Source organism: Xenopus tropicalis, chromosome 4 (genome assembly GCF_000004195.4).
Source record: "Xenopus tropicalis strain Nigerian chromosome 4, UCB_Xtro_10.0, whole genome shotgun sequence".
Taxonomy (NCBI): Eukaryota; Metazoa; Chordata; class Amphibia; order Anura; family Pipidae; genus Xenopus; species Xenopus tropicalis.
In genome coordinates this window covers 69,058,599-69,074,917 of record NC_030680.2, presented here as the reverse complement: position 1 = coordinate 69,074,917, position 16,319 = coordinate 69,058,599, and the positions used below count along the sequence as shown (strand labels likewise).

At 38.9% G+C, this 16,319-nt stretch overlaps 1 protein-coding gene across 2 annotated transcripts; it reads left to right on the top strand.

Annotated features, from left to right (window-relative positions):
- The first annotated feature begins 352 nt into the window (after positions 1-352).
- wdr88 (WD repeat domain 88) lies at positions 353-14,550 on the top strand. Of its 2 annotated transcripts, none has more exons than XM_004913556.4 (11): positions 353-825; positions 1,460-1,570; positions 1,901-1,989; positions 2,280-2,343; positions 4,201-4,339; positions 5,587-5,716; positions 7,547-7,731; positions 11,783-11,865; positions 12,348-12,416; positions 13,172-13,264; positions 14,186-14,550. In XM_004913556.4, the coding sequence occupies exons 1-11, from the start codon at positions 730-732 to the stop codon at positions 14,318-14,320; spliced, it is 1,194 nt and encodes a 397-aa protein (XP_004913613.1). In that variant the 5' UTR covers positions 353-729; the 3' UTR covers positions 14,321-14,550. The 2 variants fall into 2 exon arrangements, with proteins under 2 accessions (XP_004913613.1, XP_012817727.1); XM_012962273.3 differs by lacking the exon at positions 353-825 and adding an exon at positions 991-1,358.
- The last annotated feature ends 1,769 nt before the right edge of the window (positions 14,551-16,319 follow it).

Below are 16,319 nucleotides of genomic sequence, written 5' to 3'. Positions count from 1 at the left end.
TTTCGCGAATTGTCACAACTTTTTCGTATTGAGCGCTCGAAAAAGTCGCAAAATATCGATCATTACGAAAAAAACGCATTTGGACGCTCGTGGATTAGTAAATGTGCCCCTAGGAGTCAGCTTCCTGCTGATTGGCTCAGATCCACATTCCTAAGGGGGGGGAGCAGAAAGCTGTGTGTCTGTGGCACAGGAATTAGACACAACAAATCTTTTGACAGCGAAGTCAGTGCAGCGTTTCTGTGAGTGCTTATGGCTGTATTTACATAGACCTTTCTGATAAAGCTTACTTAGTTTTTACCTTTCTTTTTCCTTTAAGGCCGCCCCCTGGGATCTGTAATCATTCTGGGGGTATAGTTTTCCTTTAAATCTGCCTGCATATGGCCTCCTTAGTTTAACTCTGTCCCTGGAAAAAACATTTTCCTGCAAATAAATAAATGTGTATTTCAGTACTGCTCCAGCTGCACAGAAGTATTACAGCTAGAACTCAGTTGTCAATATCTGCTCTCATTTTCCCAATGTCTGTAAAGTATAATAAGTGCTGCGGAATTTGTTGGCCCCAGATAAAGGATAATAACGTTAACATAGTATCCGTGGTTTAAATACATATAACCCTTAAAAAAAAAGTCGCTCGTATTTTTTACATGTTCCTCTGAGGCTTCCGTAATCAAGTAACCTTGGAGACGGAGGACGCATTCCATACTCGCGTTGCGCTCTACGGTGATTGCAACCATGATGTTGGACCCGTTGGCTGTGGAACAGGAGAGGTCCGTGGCAAAGCCACAGTCTGGCGAAGAGTCATTGTGGGAGAGTGAGAGATTATCCCAGGTTAAAACCAGCTACCTCACAACTTCATTGCTTGCCTACCTTCTGCCAAATAAACATCACCGTGAGCCCCGTTTATTGCTACTGCATATGAATGCACTAGAGGGCGCACTGACTGAAAGTGACTAAAGTAAGCGGGCGGGAGTCGCAGTCCAACACAGCAGTAATAGTAGTTGGTTCTTTCTCATGCTGGGAAATCTGTTCCAAGCTAAAACTTCAAATAGAACGACATCAGATGTGGCTCTGATGAACTTGTTATAAAGGGGCAAAATACCCTCTGCTAGGGGGACCTTGTCAAATAAGTCAATATGTTCCCTTTAGTCATATGTTCATATCCTGTTCCCAAAAGCCCTGCAGTTTGTTAAGTTACTTTGAACTATAGATATTATCTTCCTTATTATGCAGAATATTTTAAAATCTAACTGAGCATTTATGTAATTTACATTTTCTGGGATAACTGGCCCTGTACAAGAGTTGGAAGTGTCTGTTACCAGGCATAGTACTGATATGTAAGGTGTGCTCCAATGAATATTCAGGTAAATCAAAAGAAATAACAGAGCATTTGAATTTACTGAGTAGCGGTACAGATTTTTTAACGTATCTCTTTTATTCCTATTGATTCATTATTTATTTACAGGTACCTTATCGTGTTTTTAGAGGACACAAGGGCGCTGTGAACTCCTGTCATTTTTGCTTTGAGGATACAAAAATATTATCATGTTCACATGACACAACAGCTAAACTTTGGGTAGGTCAGAAGGGGAAAGTGGGAATTGTATGTACACAAGTTTTACTGGAACATTTACTATGAATCAAAGAAAAAGGAAGTGAAGGAAATAAATTAATTTTCTGTACTTATTTTTTGTTTATTTTGTTACTAAATGCTCCATTTAGCTAATTAAGGTTACAGAGAAATATCACTTATGCAGCTTAGAAGGTCAGGAGTTTTAATGCCAATTTGTCTTTAGAAAACAGTGATGTTTAATCACTTTTATGGCATACCATTAATGTAACTGTTGTACAATATCCCTAATTCCCCTGCTAACAAATATATATTAATACACATTTTCCTTTTCAGGATGTTTCTAGATGTGATCCTGTGCATGTATTTGGAGATGAACACAAGGCTCCCATTTCTGAATGTAATCTTACAGCTGATAACAAAAGGTTGCCTTCTTAATATATTTCATGTAATTCCTAAAATTAGAAAGATACCCATTATCAAATCCAGCAGAGAAATTGCTTCCACATGAACCTCTACATATACATGTAAATGTAGAAATATTCATGTTCAGATTGGTATCTTAGTGGCTCAACATGGCATATTAGTAGTTTATTCCATGCCCATAATATAATAGCAATCAGCTGCTTATTACATTGTGGGTATTTATTTTATTGATGGAACAATAATCTTTTAACCTGTTAAGTGATGCGACTGGTCTGTTCTTGCCCACTAGAATGGTGACATCAAGTTATGATAAAACCGTAAAGCTGTGGGATATGGAGTGTGGCCAATTGATTGTAAGTACATAATACTAATACATAATTGTTGCATCTGTTATACTTGTACTTGATCTGTCTACAGGTATATATGTTTGATCTAATATTGGCTACACATGGGTTGTATATAATTGATCCAAATATATGATTTGTCTCTCTTGTACTTGTTTAATCTAATGTTGGACCAACATTTGGAATAGCTATCTTGATGGCAGCTCAGTGGAATATTTGTACAATTTTGCTTCATACATGTAATGGACAAATTGTACTGATCCTACCAATCAACATAATAAAGTCTTTCCCAGAAATAGCAAATTAAATACATGTACCAGATAATTTGAAATGTGTATTTGTTTTAATCATATGCCTTCTCACAGGAACAGACTATCATTTACCGGTATATCTGATAAAAAACACAATTTATCACTGATTAAAATTAACAGTTCTTTAAAGAAGTGTACCAGGGAATTGTACTTCTCTAGATATAGAAGGATTGTGCTAAAAAAGTTGTGTTTCGGACTGATTTATTGAGAAATTCGCCCCAAACCCCACTAGCCTTGCCCATCCATTCCACTTCCTGCTGGCTGAATTCTCTGGATGAGCTGGGGAGCCGGCGGCTCTCAGTACACTGAACTGTAGGATAGGAACCAATCAGCAGCTAGGCTGACCTGATAGGGAACTGAAGCCTGTCTGTGCTTGTGTGACTGCAGGGCTGTGATTGGCTCTCCCCCTCCTACTGTGCTTCTGGCAGGGACCGTTAGGACACGCCCACCCCTCATTTCAAACTCTGACAGAGAAGTGATATGATCTATAGGGAGCTCCAATAAAGGGGCCATTTTTACAGATAGGATTAATTTTTTAGCACAAAGTGAAACCAGCACCATATATTATTCATAATTGCCTACAAAATTAGGGTTTTTACCATTTATCCAATATGTCTCCTTTAAGTGTGTCTTTACACATTATTGACTATTGTGTCTCCCTTACATTGGATTGTTTGTAGCGCCAGTTTCAGATATGGAGACTGGTTGAGCAGCCAGTTGTGGAATAGGTGAATGGTACCAGCAGATGGCCAATATGGGCAGTATTTTTTTTTAGATTTAGTTAAGGTATACAACCTTTTACAGTGTTTAGCATTCATACAAACAAAATAGTCTCAGAGCAGATACTGTATTTGATTCACACATGGATGTTAAGTATTCCAAAAAAATTAACCCAACTATATATAATCTTATACATACACATTCACACTGAATGTTGGGTGTATTTCACAGCTACTTTCCTCCTGATTTAGCTTAGGCACAGCTGATGTATTTTCTTTGGTTTAGATTAATAAAAGGGTTGCTCACAAAAATATGAAGAAAGACCTAGGGGCAAATTACCTAAAACTCTAACTTTTATAATTTCTTTTTTTTTTTTTAATTTTGGTTAAACTCATTTCTACGAATGTTTACGAAAGAGTCTGAACTGAAAAAGTATGTGCTGGAAAAAGTCGCTCCAAACTTCTACTTTTTCAAATTGTCGCACAAGAAACCAGCGTCAAATATCTGAAAAACCTCTAAAGTTTCAAAGAAAAGAAGGATCCTTCAGGGAAGAGAATAGACATATGCCATTGACTTCTACATGATCTTGACAAGTTTTAGCTTGTGGATTGTCGTACTCAGATTCTAGCCGTTTTGTTGCACAGTAAATCTTGAAAAATTTACACTTTTTTCTGCTACTTTTAGCACTACAAAATCTGAATCAGAAGTAAAAAAAAAATCCAACTGTTCGTAAATGGCCCCCCTAATGTGGACCTATGTAGAATAACAGTTGGGTAATTTTCTAGTATTTGCAAATTATAATAATGACTGGATGGATTTTTCTTTCTATTTTTAGTGGTCTGTAAGCCTGGAAGGCCTTGTCAACTCATGTAATATTTCTTCTGATGGAAAGCTTGTACTTTGTGCTTTGGACATGGATAATTCTTTGTATATCATTGATTCTGCAACAGGCTCAAAGATTGCATATATAAAAGGTTTGTTTTTGATAATAAGTACATACGGTATTTAATACAATATTTAATTCTGTCAGTGCACCTCAAAGTATGCTAGGAGTTGCAAGCTTGAAAGAATAGGAAAACAAAGATTGCCACTAAGAATGCTTTGTATTTCATTCCAGCACAGTGAGTTCAGCAGGCTGACCTACTTAGTTAACAGGGTTATCATGACTATATCTGTTTTATGGTAGCAGCAATAATGCAAGAATCTCATCTCTTGTATAAGGAAGTGTACATAGGGGCTCCAATGTGAACAATGTTGAGATTCAGCGTACCCCTTAGTATTTTTTTCTGCAGTAGGTTTTAAGAACTAATTTATTTTATAGCTATAGCCATTCACTGATACTCTATATATTATATTGCTCACACTGCTCAGTTTTTCATGAACGAAATTACATTTGTTCACTCCCTTGTGAGTTTCATTGAACTTTTAACTGTTTGTCAACATTTATTAACATTTGGTAAGAGCTTTTTAAGATAATAATAAGATTACAGGTGATTAGACAGAGACCCAGAAGGAAATATTGAATTGAATTTAAATAAGCTTATTGGTTGTTTTAGAGTTCAGTTTGTCTTATTACTTCGGAACTGTAAAAAAAATGAATTGTTTTCCATGTAAATAATTTTACTGAGCTTACATTGTCGGTTACATTTTGTGCATATATATATCTATATCAAGAGCTAAAGATGTCAAAGGCTGGAGGTGGCAGACATTGTCCCAAATTGGTCAGAAACCTGCTAGAATGTCAAATGCGGTTAGAATTAGGTATAATGTTAAGTGTGGTTGCTTTTGGGTTATGAGCAGATACCAACAGAGACCAGGAACATTCCTTCCTTTAAGTTGACCAGGAGAATAAATGTTTAGGGACAAGCTGCAAATATTTTCCTGAATTTTGTGACCAATGCTGTCCAACCTTTCTCATGTATTAGGGTGTTTATCCTCTGTAACACAAGTTATATATAATATAAATAAATAATACAATAAAATTATTATGTTCTACGTAAAATCATAACGCTGTTAGTTGCCATAAATGACATATATCAACATTTTGCCCGAAACCTTCCAGATGGACAGCTCTGCCCTAAGTTTCAATGCCTTTTTATTAACTATACTTTTATACTTTCTTTTATTTTAGATAACTGGAAATGCTTGAAATCTTAGTAGTACAGAGTCTGGTGGTATGGCTAGGTTGCTTTCAAAGGGAATGTGTGATTTTCTCTTCCAGATCAGCACCTGAGCACCATAACAAGATGCTGCTTTGATCCAGAGATTCAGAGAGTATGTTCAGTATCATCTGACAGAACTATAAAGCTATGGGATATTAAAGCCCAGCATGCCACCATTATAATAAGAAAGTAAGAATTTATATAAAATAACCATGAAGGAGGAGGCATGGTTTAATTCCACAATAATTGGCTTAGTGTGATGCTTTATAATTGAATTTTAGACAACTGATATTTCATTTGAAAAAGTTATAGTTTATGTATATATGTATATATTTATGACATGGGGCCATATATTTCCAGATACTTGTATAAATGCTTCTTCTTCCCTCCTTGTAAGAGCAGTGATTTAACTGTTTATGTGTATAACCTAACTTAAAATGGTACATGCGGTTGTTGTTTTTTTACTATTTGAGGTGTTGTTGAAAACTAAGGTGACCAGATCACTGGAAAATTCATGGACATGTCTAATAAATACATGTTGCAGTGCTGATTGCATTTAAAATAAACTGCAATTAGTTTAGCCCTGCTAGCTGGAATTTCTAGACGTGTCACTAATTTGTGATCTGATCTGGTCACCCTATTGAAAAGTGTTCTACCCTACATAATTTACTTTTTATTCACATAATTGGAAGCAGGCAGGTTGTCTCGTACCCTGGTGCTTGAATATGCACTTGCATGCCTTTTTGAGTGTAAATTGCTTATCTAAGGTGATTCATATTAATGGCAAGTAATCTACTGCAAGTTGTGACATTTTGATCTCATCCACAGGTAGCTGAAATCAATATGCTGCATGCAGACCATAGGTCCATAGACCTATGCCTTAAAGGAACAGTAACACCGAAAATATGAAACCGGTTTAAGGTAATTAAACTATAATTTACTTTTGCCCTTCAATGGTAACACTGGTGTGTTTGCTTCAGAAACTGTATAGTATAGTATAGTGTAGTATATACTGTATAGTATAGTGTATAGTTATAGTTCATATAAATACCCTGCTGTGTAGGCACTGGGGCATCCATTCAAGCTGAAAAAAGGAGAAAAAGCACAGGCTACGTAGCAGATACCAGATAAGTCCTGTGGAATACAATGGTGTTTTATCTGTTATCTACTATGTAACCTGTGCCTTTTCTCCTTTTTTCAGCTTGAATGGCTGCCCCGGTGAAACACAGCAGGGTATTTATATAAACTATGGTTGAGTTTCTAAGGCAAACACACAACTTTTACCAGAGCAGGGCAATAGTATATTCTATTTTAATTACTTTGATATATTATAATTTATTGGTGTTACTGTTCCTTTGAGGTGGCCATACACCTTACACCCTCCACTGATGTTCAGGGCTGAATTGTCAGCTATGGAGGTAGAAACAATAGGGATTCTACCCCTATCTAACAAACGGCTATTTTGCTCAGTGCCTTCAATGGGACCCAAGCAAAATCTTTTGTCCAGTCCGATCAATGAGACGACCAATATCCGAAGCTTTTGCGATATTAGTTGTCTTGTCGGCCCACCATACACACACTGAATATCATATGAAGCCTTGATTTGTATGATATTGGTGAGTGTATTTTTATGGCACACAGAGTTTTGACTTATGCGGTCTAGGGAAACCACAATGGCCACATATCCTTTACCACTTTTTCATGTATTTGAAATTAATAAACATGGCTTTGATGGATGCTGTCCATGACATTGAGTAGAAATACTCACTTTTGCACTGTTGGGCCACCATTTCCTTGAGAGGACCACATTAGTCAACAACAGTGCATAATTTTTGACAACCTATTGCTTTAAAGATGTCTACTCTTGTGATGAACTATCTACAAGAGGTGTGGCAACTTTTGTACTTCTGTTTGAAGGGTCTAATATTCCAATTCCCATTATCTCTTTTATATACATATACAGTATGTGTAAATTACAGTCAGCTTTTTGCATTCCATTGAATAATATTTCTCTTGTAGTGCACACTCCAATGTAATTTCAGACTGCAGGTTTAGTTCGAATGGCCATATTTTATGCACAGCATCTTGGGACAAATGTTTGAAACTCTGGGATATCAATGCGGGACAGTTTCGCCATCAAAGACCTGATGTTCTTCATAAAGCACACAAAGGATCAGTTAGTTCCTGCACATTTTCCAAAGACAGTGAGTAGTTTTTTGGTTTTTTTTAAATGTTTTGCCTTTGTAGGTACCTGGCAAGAGCAATGCCGATTGCATTGTTTATCATATTAAAGGAACAGTAACACCAAAAAATGAAAGTGTATAAAAGTAACTAAAATATAATGTGCTGCTGCTCTGCACTGGTAAAAGTTGTGTGTTTACTTCAGAAAGTCTACTATAATTTATATAAATAAGCTGCTATGTAGCCATGGAGGCAGCCATTCAAAGGAGAAAAGGCACAGGCACATAGCAGATAACAGATAAAACACTATTGTATTCTACAGAACTTATCTGTTATCTGCTATGTAACCTGTGCCTTTTCTCCTTTTTTCCAGCTTGAATGGCTGCCCCCGTGGCTACACAGCAGCTTATTATATAAATTATAGTAGTGTTACTGTAGCAAACACACCAGTTTTACCAGTGCAGGGCAACAGTGCATTATATTTTTATTACTTTAAAGCTATTTCATTTTTTGGTGTTACTGTTCCTTTAACATCTGATGGCTGCCTACTGCTATAGGAAATAGTGCCCTAGTGTGGTTTATGGGCTGGTGGAGATTTAAACATATATGCTGGTAATGGAGCCCTAGTAACAGAAAATCTCACATCTTGCTTCTGTAAATATGAATAGCGTTCTTGTCATGTTTACAGACACAGCTAATTATAATCTAACTGTTAGCATTTGCCCTCTTTCTCCTGTTCTTTATGTTCCTTTCACATGCCCATATATCATTCAGCTACCTTTTTATTTTATGTTAGCACAAATCTCAGTGTAGATCACACTAAGAAGGGAACATCAATAATAGAATTAAAATATTGGTGGGTGTGCATTGGTTATGTGTGCATGCATGCTTTCCCTAGCTGTGAGATTTACTGGCATAGCAAGAGACTCTCAAGCTCTTGAAAGTCTGTGAGGTCATCACTGATCTATAGTATGGAATATAGAGTTAGCACCATGACCTTCTGTCATGATTTCTATGGTATACTTTTTATTTCTAAATTACACTGTTTACATAGCAAATAATTCATTCTACTATTTAAAATTTTATTCTTGAACCAACAACTGTATTTTCTTTAGCTGTAATATTGGTGAGTAGGTAGCCATCTCAGTGCATTGTGCCTGAGTCTGAGCTTTCAGAAGGAGCCAGCGCTACACATTAGGTAACCTATTGTTTCTCCTACTCCCATGTAACTGGAGAAGCCATAAGCTGGACATGGATTTCTTAAGGTCCCCATACACGGGCCGACTAAAGCTGCCGATATCGGTCCCATGGACCGATTTGGCAGCTAATCGGCCCATGTATGGGCAGAACAGAGCAGCCTGGCCGACCGATATCTGGCCTGAAATTGGCCAGATCTCGATCGGGCAGGTTAGAAAATCCGGTCGGATCGGGGACCGCATCGGCTCGTTGATGCAGTCCCCGAACGGACTGCCCCATGGCCGCAAATGTAATCCGATTGTTTGGCCCCACTTGCTACCCGATATCGCCCACCCGTAGGTGGGGATATTGGGTGAAGATCCGCTCGTTTGGCGACATCGCCAAGCGAGCGGATCTTATAGTGTATGGGGACCTTTACTGTTGAGTGATATTCTGATATTTACCACTTTTAGCAACACACGTGTCAGGTAGCTGCTATATTGTTACCTTCCCATTGTTCTGCTGATCGACTATTGGGGGAAAGGGAGAGGGGGTGATATCACTCCAACTTGCAGCATAACAGGGAGAGTGACTGAAGTTTATCAGAGCACAGTTATCAGAGCAGTTCACATGGCTGTGGCACCCTGGGATAAAGAATGTGGCTAACCCCATGTGAAATTTCAAAATTAAATTTTAAAAAATCTGTGTTTTTAAAAAATGGATTTTAATGGCAGATTCTGCTGAAGAAGCTCCATTAACTGATGTGTTTTGAAAAAAAAAATCATGTTTTCCCATGACAGTGTTACTTTAACTTGATCGAATAAGACAAATCATGGGCATATGAAGCAGACCATTAGTCCCTAAGTTTACAGTGCCTTTTATATATAGAAAAAATGCTCACACATCACACACCCAATGCTGGTCAGAAAAGGCATTTACTGCTAAAATAATAATCAGCATAAACAATAATTATGTATAACAGTATGTCACCCAGACAAAGAGAGATATTTTAACAAAAAGTGAGACCAAAACTTAAATTTCCAAGAAAAGATTATTGTTATACACTACACTAGATAACAGAATATTAACATTAGTGATTGCTTTCATGTAGAAGATTGGATTCTGTAGTACCCCTGCCCCAGCACTGAGTTACTGTATTTAACAGTTCTGGTTTCCCCTTAATGGAAATAAAAAATGTTTCGAACATGACCAGAACTACTTAGAAGGAATGCTTCAATACAATTTATTGTACATATACTAGGGGGCAAATTTAGAAACATAAGTTCTAAATTACAAGAGCTGAGTTTCCAGTAGCAATCAATCAGCATTTTGGTAATTTTACCTTTTCGTGTTCTCTTACCACTTGAGAAACACCTGCAGGCTAGGGCAGTATTCACAGCTATGTGTGGGAAAGAGGATTGAGAAATATATCAGTTACAAAGTAACAGTAGTTACAATATCAAAGGAAAATTTTTCACCCCAGTAAACTTTAACCCATTTATTCTCGTGCTTATGACTTCCCTTTGCAGTAATCTTCTCTTTTTATCCCTGCCTCTTGATATTTGTTCTACTTTTTCTAACTTCGTCCACTGTAGCTGTGAGGGGTTATGCTTCAGTTCATTAAAGTGATACAATATTCGGGTATCAGTATTAGTGTTCTGGGCAAAATTCCTGATATTATTGTACCTTTATACCTTCCATGGGGTCTGCCCTACACAGGCTTTCCCACAGGGATATTTAAAAAACAAACAAACAACTGAACAAGCCTTACAGTGCACAGTGTTTCAAAGGAGAATGAGAGAACCACCCATTTCCTTGTGCCAGTAAATGGATAAACAGCAGTTTGTTTGAACTGAGTGTTAAGGCCCCCATACACGGGCCGATAGAAGCTGCCGATATCGGTCCCTTGGACCGATTCGGCATCTAATCGGCCCGTGTATGGGCAGAAACGAGCGGCCTGGCCGACCGATATCTGGCCTGAAATTGGCCAGATATCGATCGGCCAGGTTAGAAAATCCGGTCGGATCGGGGACCGCATCGGCTCGTTGATGCGGTCCCCAAACCGACTGCCCATGGCCGCAAATGTAATTATTTTTTTTTAAAGCAACTTCCTACCCGATATCGCCCACCCGTAGGTGGGGATATCGGGTGAAGATCCGCACGCTTGGCGACATCGCCAAGCGAGCGGGTATGGGGACCTTTAGTAGCCACATGAGGTAACATGGCACAGCAGTTGTATGATATAAGTTTTAAGTAAACAGCAAACCACCAAGGGTCATTTATTACTATGCACCAGTGCAGTTGCCTATAACAACCAATGAGATATTGGCTTTCGTTTTCTAACTTTTATTAAGGCCCCCATACACGGGCCGATAGAAGGTGCCGATATCGGTCCCTTGGACCGACTCGGCAGCTTATCTGCCCGTGTAGGGGCAGAAACGAGCGGGCTGGCCTGAAATTGGGCAGCTATTGGTCGGCCAGGTTAGAAAATCCAGTCGGATCGGGGACCGCATCGGCTCGTTGATGCGGTCCCTGAACCGACTGCCCCATTGCCGCCTACATAATCCGATCGATCGGATTTTTTTTTTTTTTTTAACTTCAAGCTCCCCGATATCACCCACCCGCAGGTGGGGATATCAGGGGAAGATCCGCTTGCATGGCGATCTCGCCAAGCGAGTGGATCTTACCGTTACCTTTAGACAAGTCAAAATTAATTGCCTCAGTGCACTGGTGCAGTTAGCACCTACATTAGTATATTGGGGGTCATTGTATTCCTCAGCAGGCCAGAAGTAACTAGAAAAACATACAATAGAATGTGCTTGTAGTGGTTTCATTTAATTAGTGACTCACTCTAGACTCAAATGTCCAATGACTTAAAACTCTGATCGTGTCTTCCAGTGTCTGTCATTGTATCTGGTGGCTATGACAAAACTGTAGTCCTTTGGGATGTCATTGCAGCATCAAAGAAACTTGTCTTAAAGGTATTAACATTTAAACTTACATAGCATAAACCATCTGTTTCAGTTATATTTTACAATGTGTTATAGCTGTAAATTATTTTTATTTGTTATATAGCACTCGTTTCCTGCAACGCTTTGGCATAAAAGTACAAGACCAAACAGTTATGGACATATCAATACCATTCATTCCTATCTATCCCAATGTGCACACTTTTTTGGTTCCAGGTTTTTGACTCCAGTGTCAACCATTCCAATGAGATTTGCCAGTACTGCACAATAGTTTCATTTGGATTACAGTAAAATGATGTCATATGAAAATGTATATATGTCAAGTCCGTGGATAGGCTGGGTCCCTTAAACCACCCCCCCAAAAAAATCTCTTTTTGGGTTGTAACAGACCCCCTTCACTTGTGTAGCACCCAAGGTCTACTAATGATACTAAATTGTATTATATGTTATTACTCATTTGCTGCCATTGCTATGATGTATCCATGTATCTGTAGGGGCATGAAGATTGGGTTCTGGATGTCTCACTGAGTGCCAACAAGAAGTGGATTGTTTCTTCCTCAAAGGTTGCAAGTTACTTTTAGTTTTACCCCCTATTAAATTTGGTATAGTGTAAAAACAGATTCTTTAGCCTTCACTGATAATTAGAGAGGTATCTGTGGAAAAGCACTGCTAAAATGAAACTGTAGAGAACACTGTTTTTTAATCTAATACACACTTTTGCTTCTTACCTATAATATAATTTTCAAGAGACATCATATATAAGCAGAGCTTATACTCAGTTTAAATAGGAGAATGAAGTGGTTGATTACTGGAGGGGTGCCAATACTTTAGGTTCCACCAGTAATTTTAATCATTTACCTCAGACCCTTCTCTTCACTGAAAAGTGCACCAGCCCTTTATACTATTCTAGCGAGCATCACATCTCATTCTTAGGCTAATGTCACAGGGTGCGGTTTCGCAGCCCCCTTCCCCAACTGCATTGGTCCAGTTGCAGAAAAATGGAGTAGATGAGCAGATTCCAGTACAAAACCCATGAGTATTCATTTCAGTGCTGAAATCCGCTTTGTGTGTCTGGGCCAACTCAGTGACTTTGGGTGCAGACACAGAAAACAAGATATATGAGTAGAGCAGGGGTTTCTTGGCCTGTGCTTAAATGCAGGGAGAGAAACAGCCCCATGTGACCTTACCCTAGACACAAAAAGTTGACAATTTTTAATTTTCCTTATACATTATTTTGTGGAAGATCAGCAGACCCCTCCTTACTGATGAATTGATCATTTTGTTTTCTTAATCTGTTACATGATATTCTTGTAAACAGGACTCTACACTGAGATTGTGGAATATAGAAAACTATGAAAAAATCCCTGCAGTGACAGAAAACATCAGAGCACTTGGTTCAACAGTGGTTCAGGTCAGTTAAACCATGATGATGTTGACAGACTGAAGCTGTATTCAGCCTAAAGGTCCCCATACGGCAGCTAATCGGCCCGTGTATGGGCAGAACCGAGCGGCCTGAAATTGGGCAGATCTCGATCGGCCAGGTTAGAAAATCCAGTCGGATCGGGGACCGCATCGGCTCGTTGATGCGGTCCCCGAACCGACTGCCGCATGGCCGCAAATGTAATTCGATCCTTTGGCCCCAGGGCCAAACGATCGGATTATTTTTTTTTTAAGCTACTTGGTACCCGATATCGCCCACCCGTAGGTGGGGATATTGGGTGAAGATCCGCTCGCTTGGCGACATCACCAAGCGAGCGGATCTTATAGTGTATGGGGACCTTAATTCAATAAAGGTCAATACTGTTGCGGACCCTCTATTTGCACTCTGTTCTTTGTATTTAGGTCTTAAAGTAAAAAAGTAAATTTAGTTCCCCATGACCCTCAGTTATTACTAGGCACCTTGTACTTGACTTCCCACACCCTCCTGATAAAAAAGCAGCATGCATCAAGCAATTGGTTTCTACATTTGAAGGGGGCTCAGTGGCAGCAAGCCTTTAATTTTGATATATCACAGTGCAGCTCCCCTTGAAGTGTGCAACAACTCTGCAATTCTGGGGAAAAACACTGTTTTCTGGGAAAAAAACATGGTGATTGCACTTTACATTAAACTTTGCTCACTACACTTGTTATTGTAAATGAAAGTTGAAGTCTGGCAGCTGCATAGATACTTGATACCATCAAGAAGTGATGCACATTCAGCTACAGTGCTGTATTAACATCCCATATCTAGTTGTAAAGTGTAGGCGTCTCTTTTTATTCTACTGAACATTTGTGAAAAAACACTATCCAATATTGTATCCAATATATTTTCCTTTCATAAACTTTTCTCTAGTGTGAAGAATGTAAGAAGCCATTTTCTTTCATGAATTGGGATAATCCTGATTTGCTCAAAAGATGCGTTTTCTGCCGTCTTGCAACACCTTCAAGAATTTGTCCTTTACCTCCAATCCCAGATCCTGTTCTGTAAATGGTTGGTTATAAGGACTAAGATTAACCAACTATGAAAAAAAATCAGGGGAACTAGAAATCCATCTATAATGGCTTCATTTATTGGCCTTGGACAGACCTTCAGATGGCTTTATGTTAAGAAGTTATGAATGATATTAGCAGTGAACAACTATGGATATATATTTGTAGATTGTAAGCTCTTTTGGGCAGGGCTCTCTTTACCTCTTGTATAAGTTATTGATTGCTTTATATCTTATTCTGTATGTTCATTGTATGAAACCCACTTATTGTACATCGCTACAAAATATTTTGCCCCATTATAAATAAATGTTAATAATAACTAGAAAGGGAAGTTTGAGAACAAACTTCATGTTGGGTTGAAAAATGTGAAGTCACTGAATGAAATCTGATCTGTTGTTGGCTCCGCCCACTTTTTCTAACCTTGGACCACAGTTATATAGTAAAAACTGCTGTGCAAAGTTTGGGGACCCTGGTTTTAATAGTGTCTGAATGGCAGCAATTTAAATTTCCCCACTGAAAGTCAACGAATGACGTCTGATTGGCAGTTGGTAGTTCGGCCCACATTTTTTAACCTGGAACTGCAGTTACCCAGAGACTAACTCTGCTAAGTTTAGGGACCCTAGGATTAATAATTAAAGAATGGCAGCATTTTAAATTTAAACCAATAAAAGTCAAATGGTAAATTGTGATTGGTGGTTGTGCCCACTTTTTCTAAACTCGAGTTGAAGTTACCTAGTGACAAACAGTGGGCACCCTGGCATAAATAGTGTGAGAATGGCAGCATTTTAAATTTAAACCAATAAAATTCAATGGATGAAATCTGACTGGCTGTTAGTGGCCCAACCCACTTTTCCTATTTTTGAACTGGACTCCCCCAGTGACCAACTTTGCAAAGTTTGGTGACTCAGGCATAAAAATTGTGTGACTGACAGCATTTTACACTTTAGCATTGAAAGTAAATAGGTAAAATGTGATTGGCTGTTGGTGGCTCCGCCTACTTTTTCAAAACTAAAACTGCAGTTACCTGGTGCCTCACTCTGCAAAGTTTTGGGAACCTGGTGTTATTACTGTGAGAATGGCAGCAGGTTGGAGCAGGCCAAGTCAATAGGTAAAACCTGATTGGCTGTTCACTGCTCCGCCCACTTTTGGGCATCCAACAGTCATCATATTTTTATTCAGGCTGACCCCATGACTATGTGATTAAAGTTTGGGGAGTGAAGCCTCAAAGCTGTAAGATTGGCAGCAGTTTCAATTTCCCCATAAAAGTAAATGGATGAAATATGATTGGCCCCTCCCACGTTGGGGGTCATCCAACAAATGTCGCTGTTTTATTCGGAGTGACCCCACTATTATGTTACTGAAGTTTGAGGGAAGTATGCTTCAAAGCTGTAAGTGTGGCAGCAGTTTGAAAATCTTCCCTGTCAAAGTCAATGGGAAAATTGGGGTGTTCGGAGCGGCGCCACAAAAAGACGGGGGGGCGGGATCGCTTAGAAAAGCACAAGCAACCTGCTCCACTATAGGGCGAAGATGTGTGGAGAGTTTGGATGTTGTACCCCTAATACAGTAGGAGGAGTAGCGTTTAGAAAATGGGAGGCACTAAGAAGAAAAAGAAAAAGTGGAAGAACTAGAAAGGGAAGTTTGAGAACAAACTTCATGTTGGGTTGAAAAACATGAAGTCACTGAATGGGCTTTGCCCACTTTCTCTAACCTTGGACCACAGTTATACAGTAAAAACCACTGTGCAAAGTTTGGGGACCCTGGTTTTAAATTTCCCCACTGAAAGTAAACGACATCTGATTGGTGGCTCCATCCCCTTTTTCTAACCTGGAATTGCAGTTACCCAGTGACTAACTCTGCGAAGTTTATGGACCCTAGGATTAATAGTTAAAGAACGGCAGCAATTCAAATTTAAACCAATAAAAGTCAATAGATGATTTGTGATTGGTGGTTCCTCCCACTTTTTCTAACCTTGAGTCGAAGTCACCCAGTGACAAACA

Bases quoted from the DNA above. Each gene is read 5' to 3' on its own strand.
- wdr88 (XM_004913556.4), top strand. From the start codon at position 730: ATGATGTTGGACCCGTTGGCTGTGGAACAGGAGAGGTCCGTGGCAAAG. The intron at 2,344-4,200 runs GTAAGTACATAA...TTCTATTTTTAG, and splicing joins TGGAGTGTGGCCAATTGATT to TGGTCTGTAAGCCTGGAAGG. The intron at 4,340-5,586 runs GTTTGTTTTTGA...TTTCTCTTCCAG, and splicing joins AAAGATTGCATATATAAAAG to ATCAGCACCTGAGCACCATA.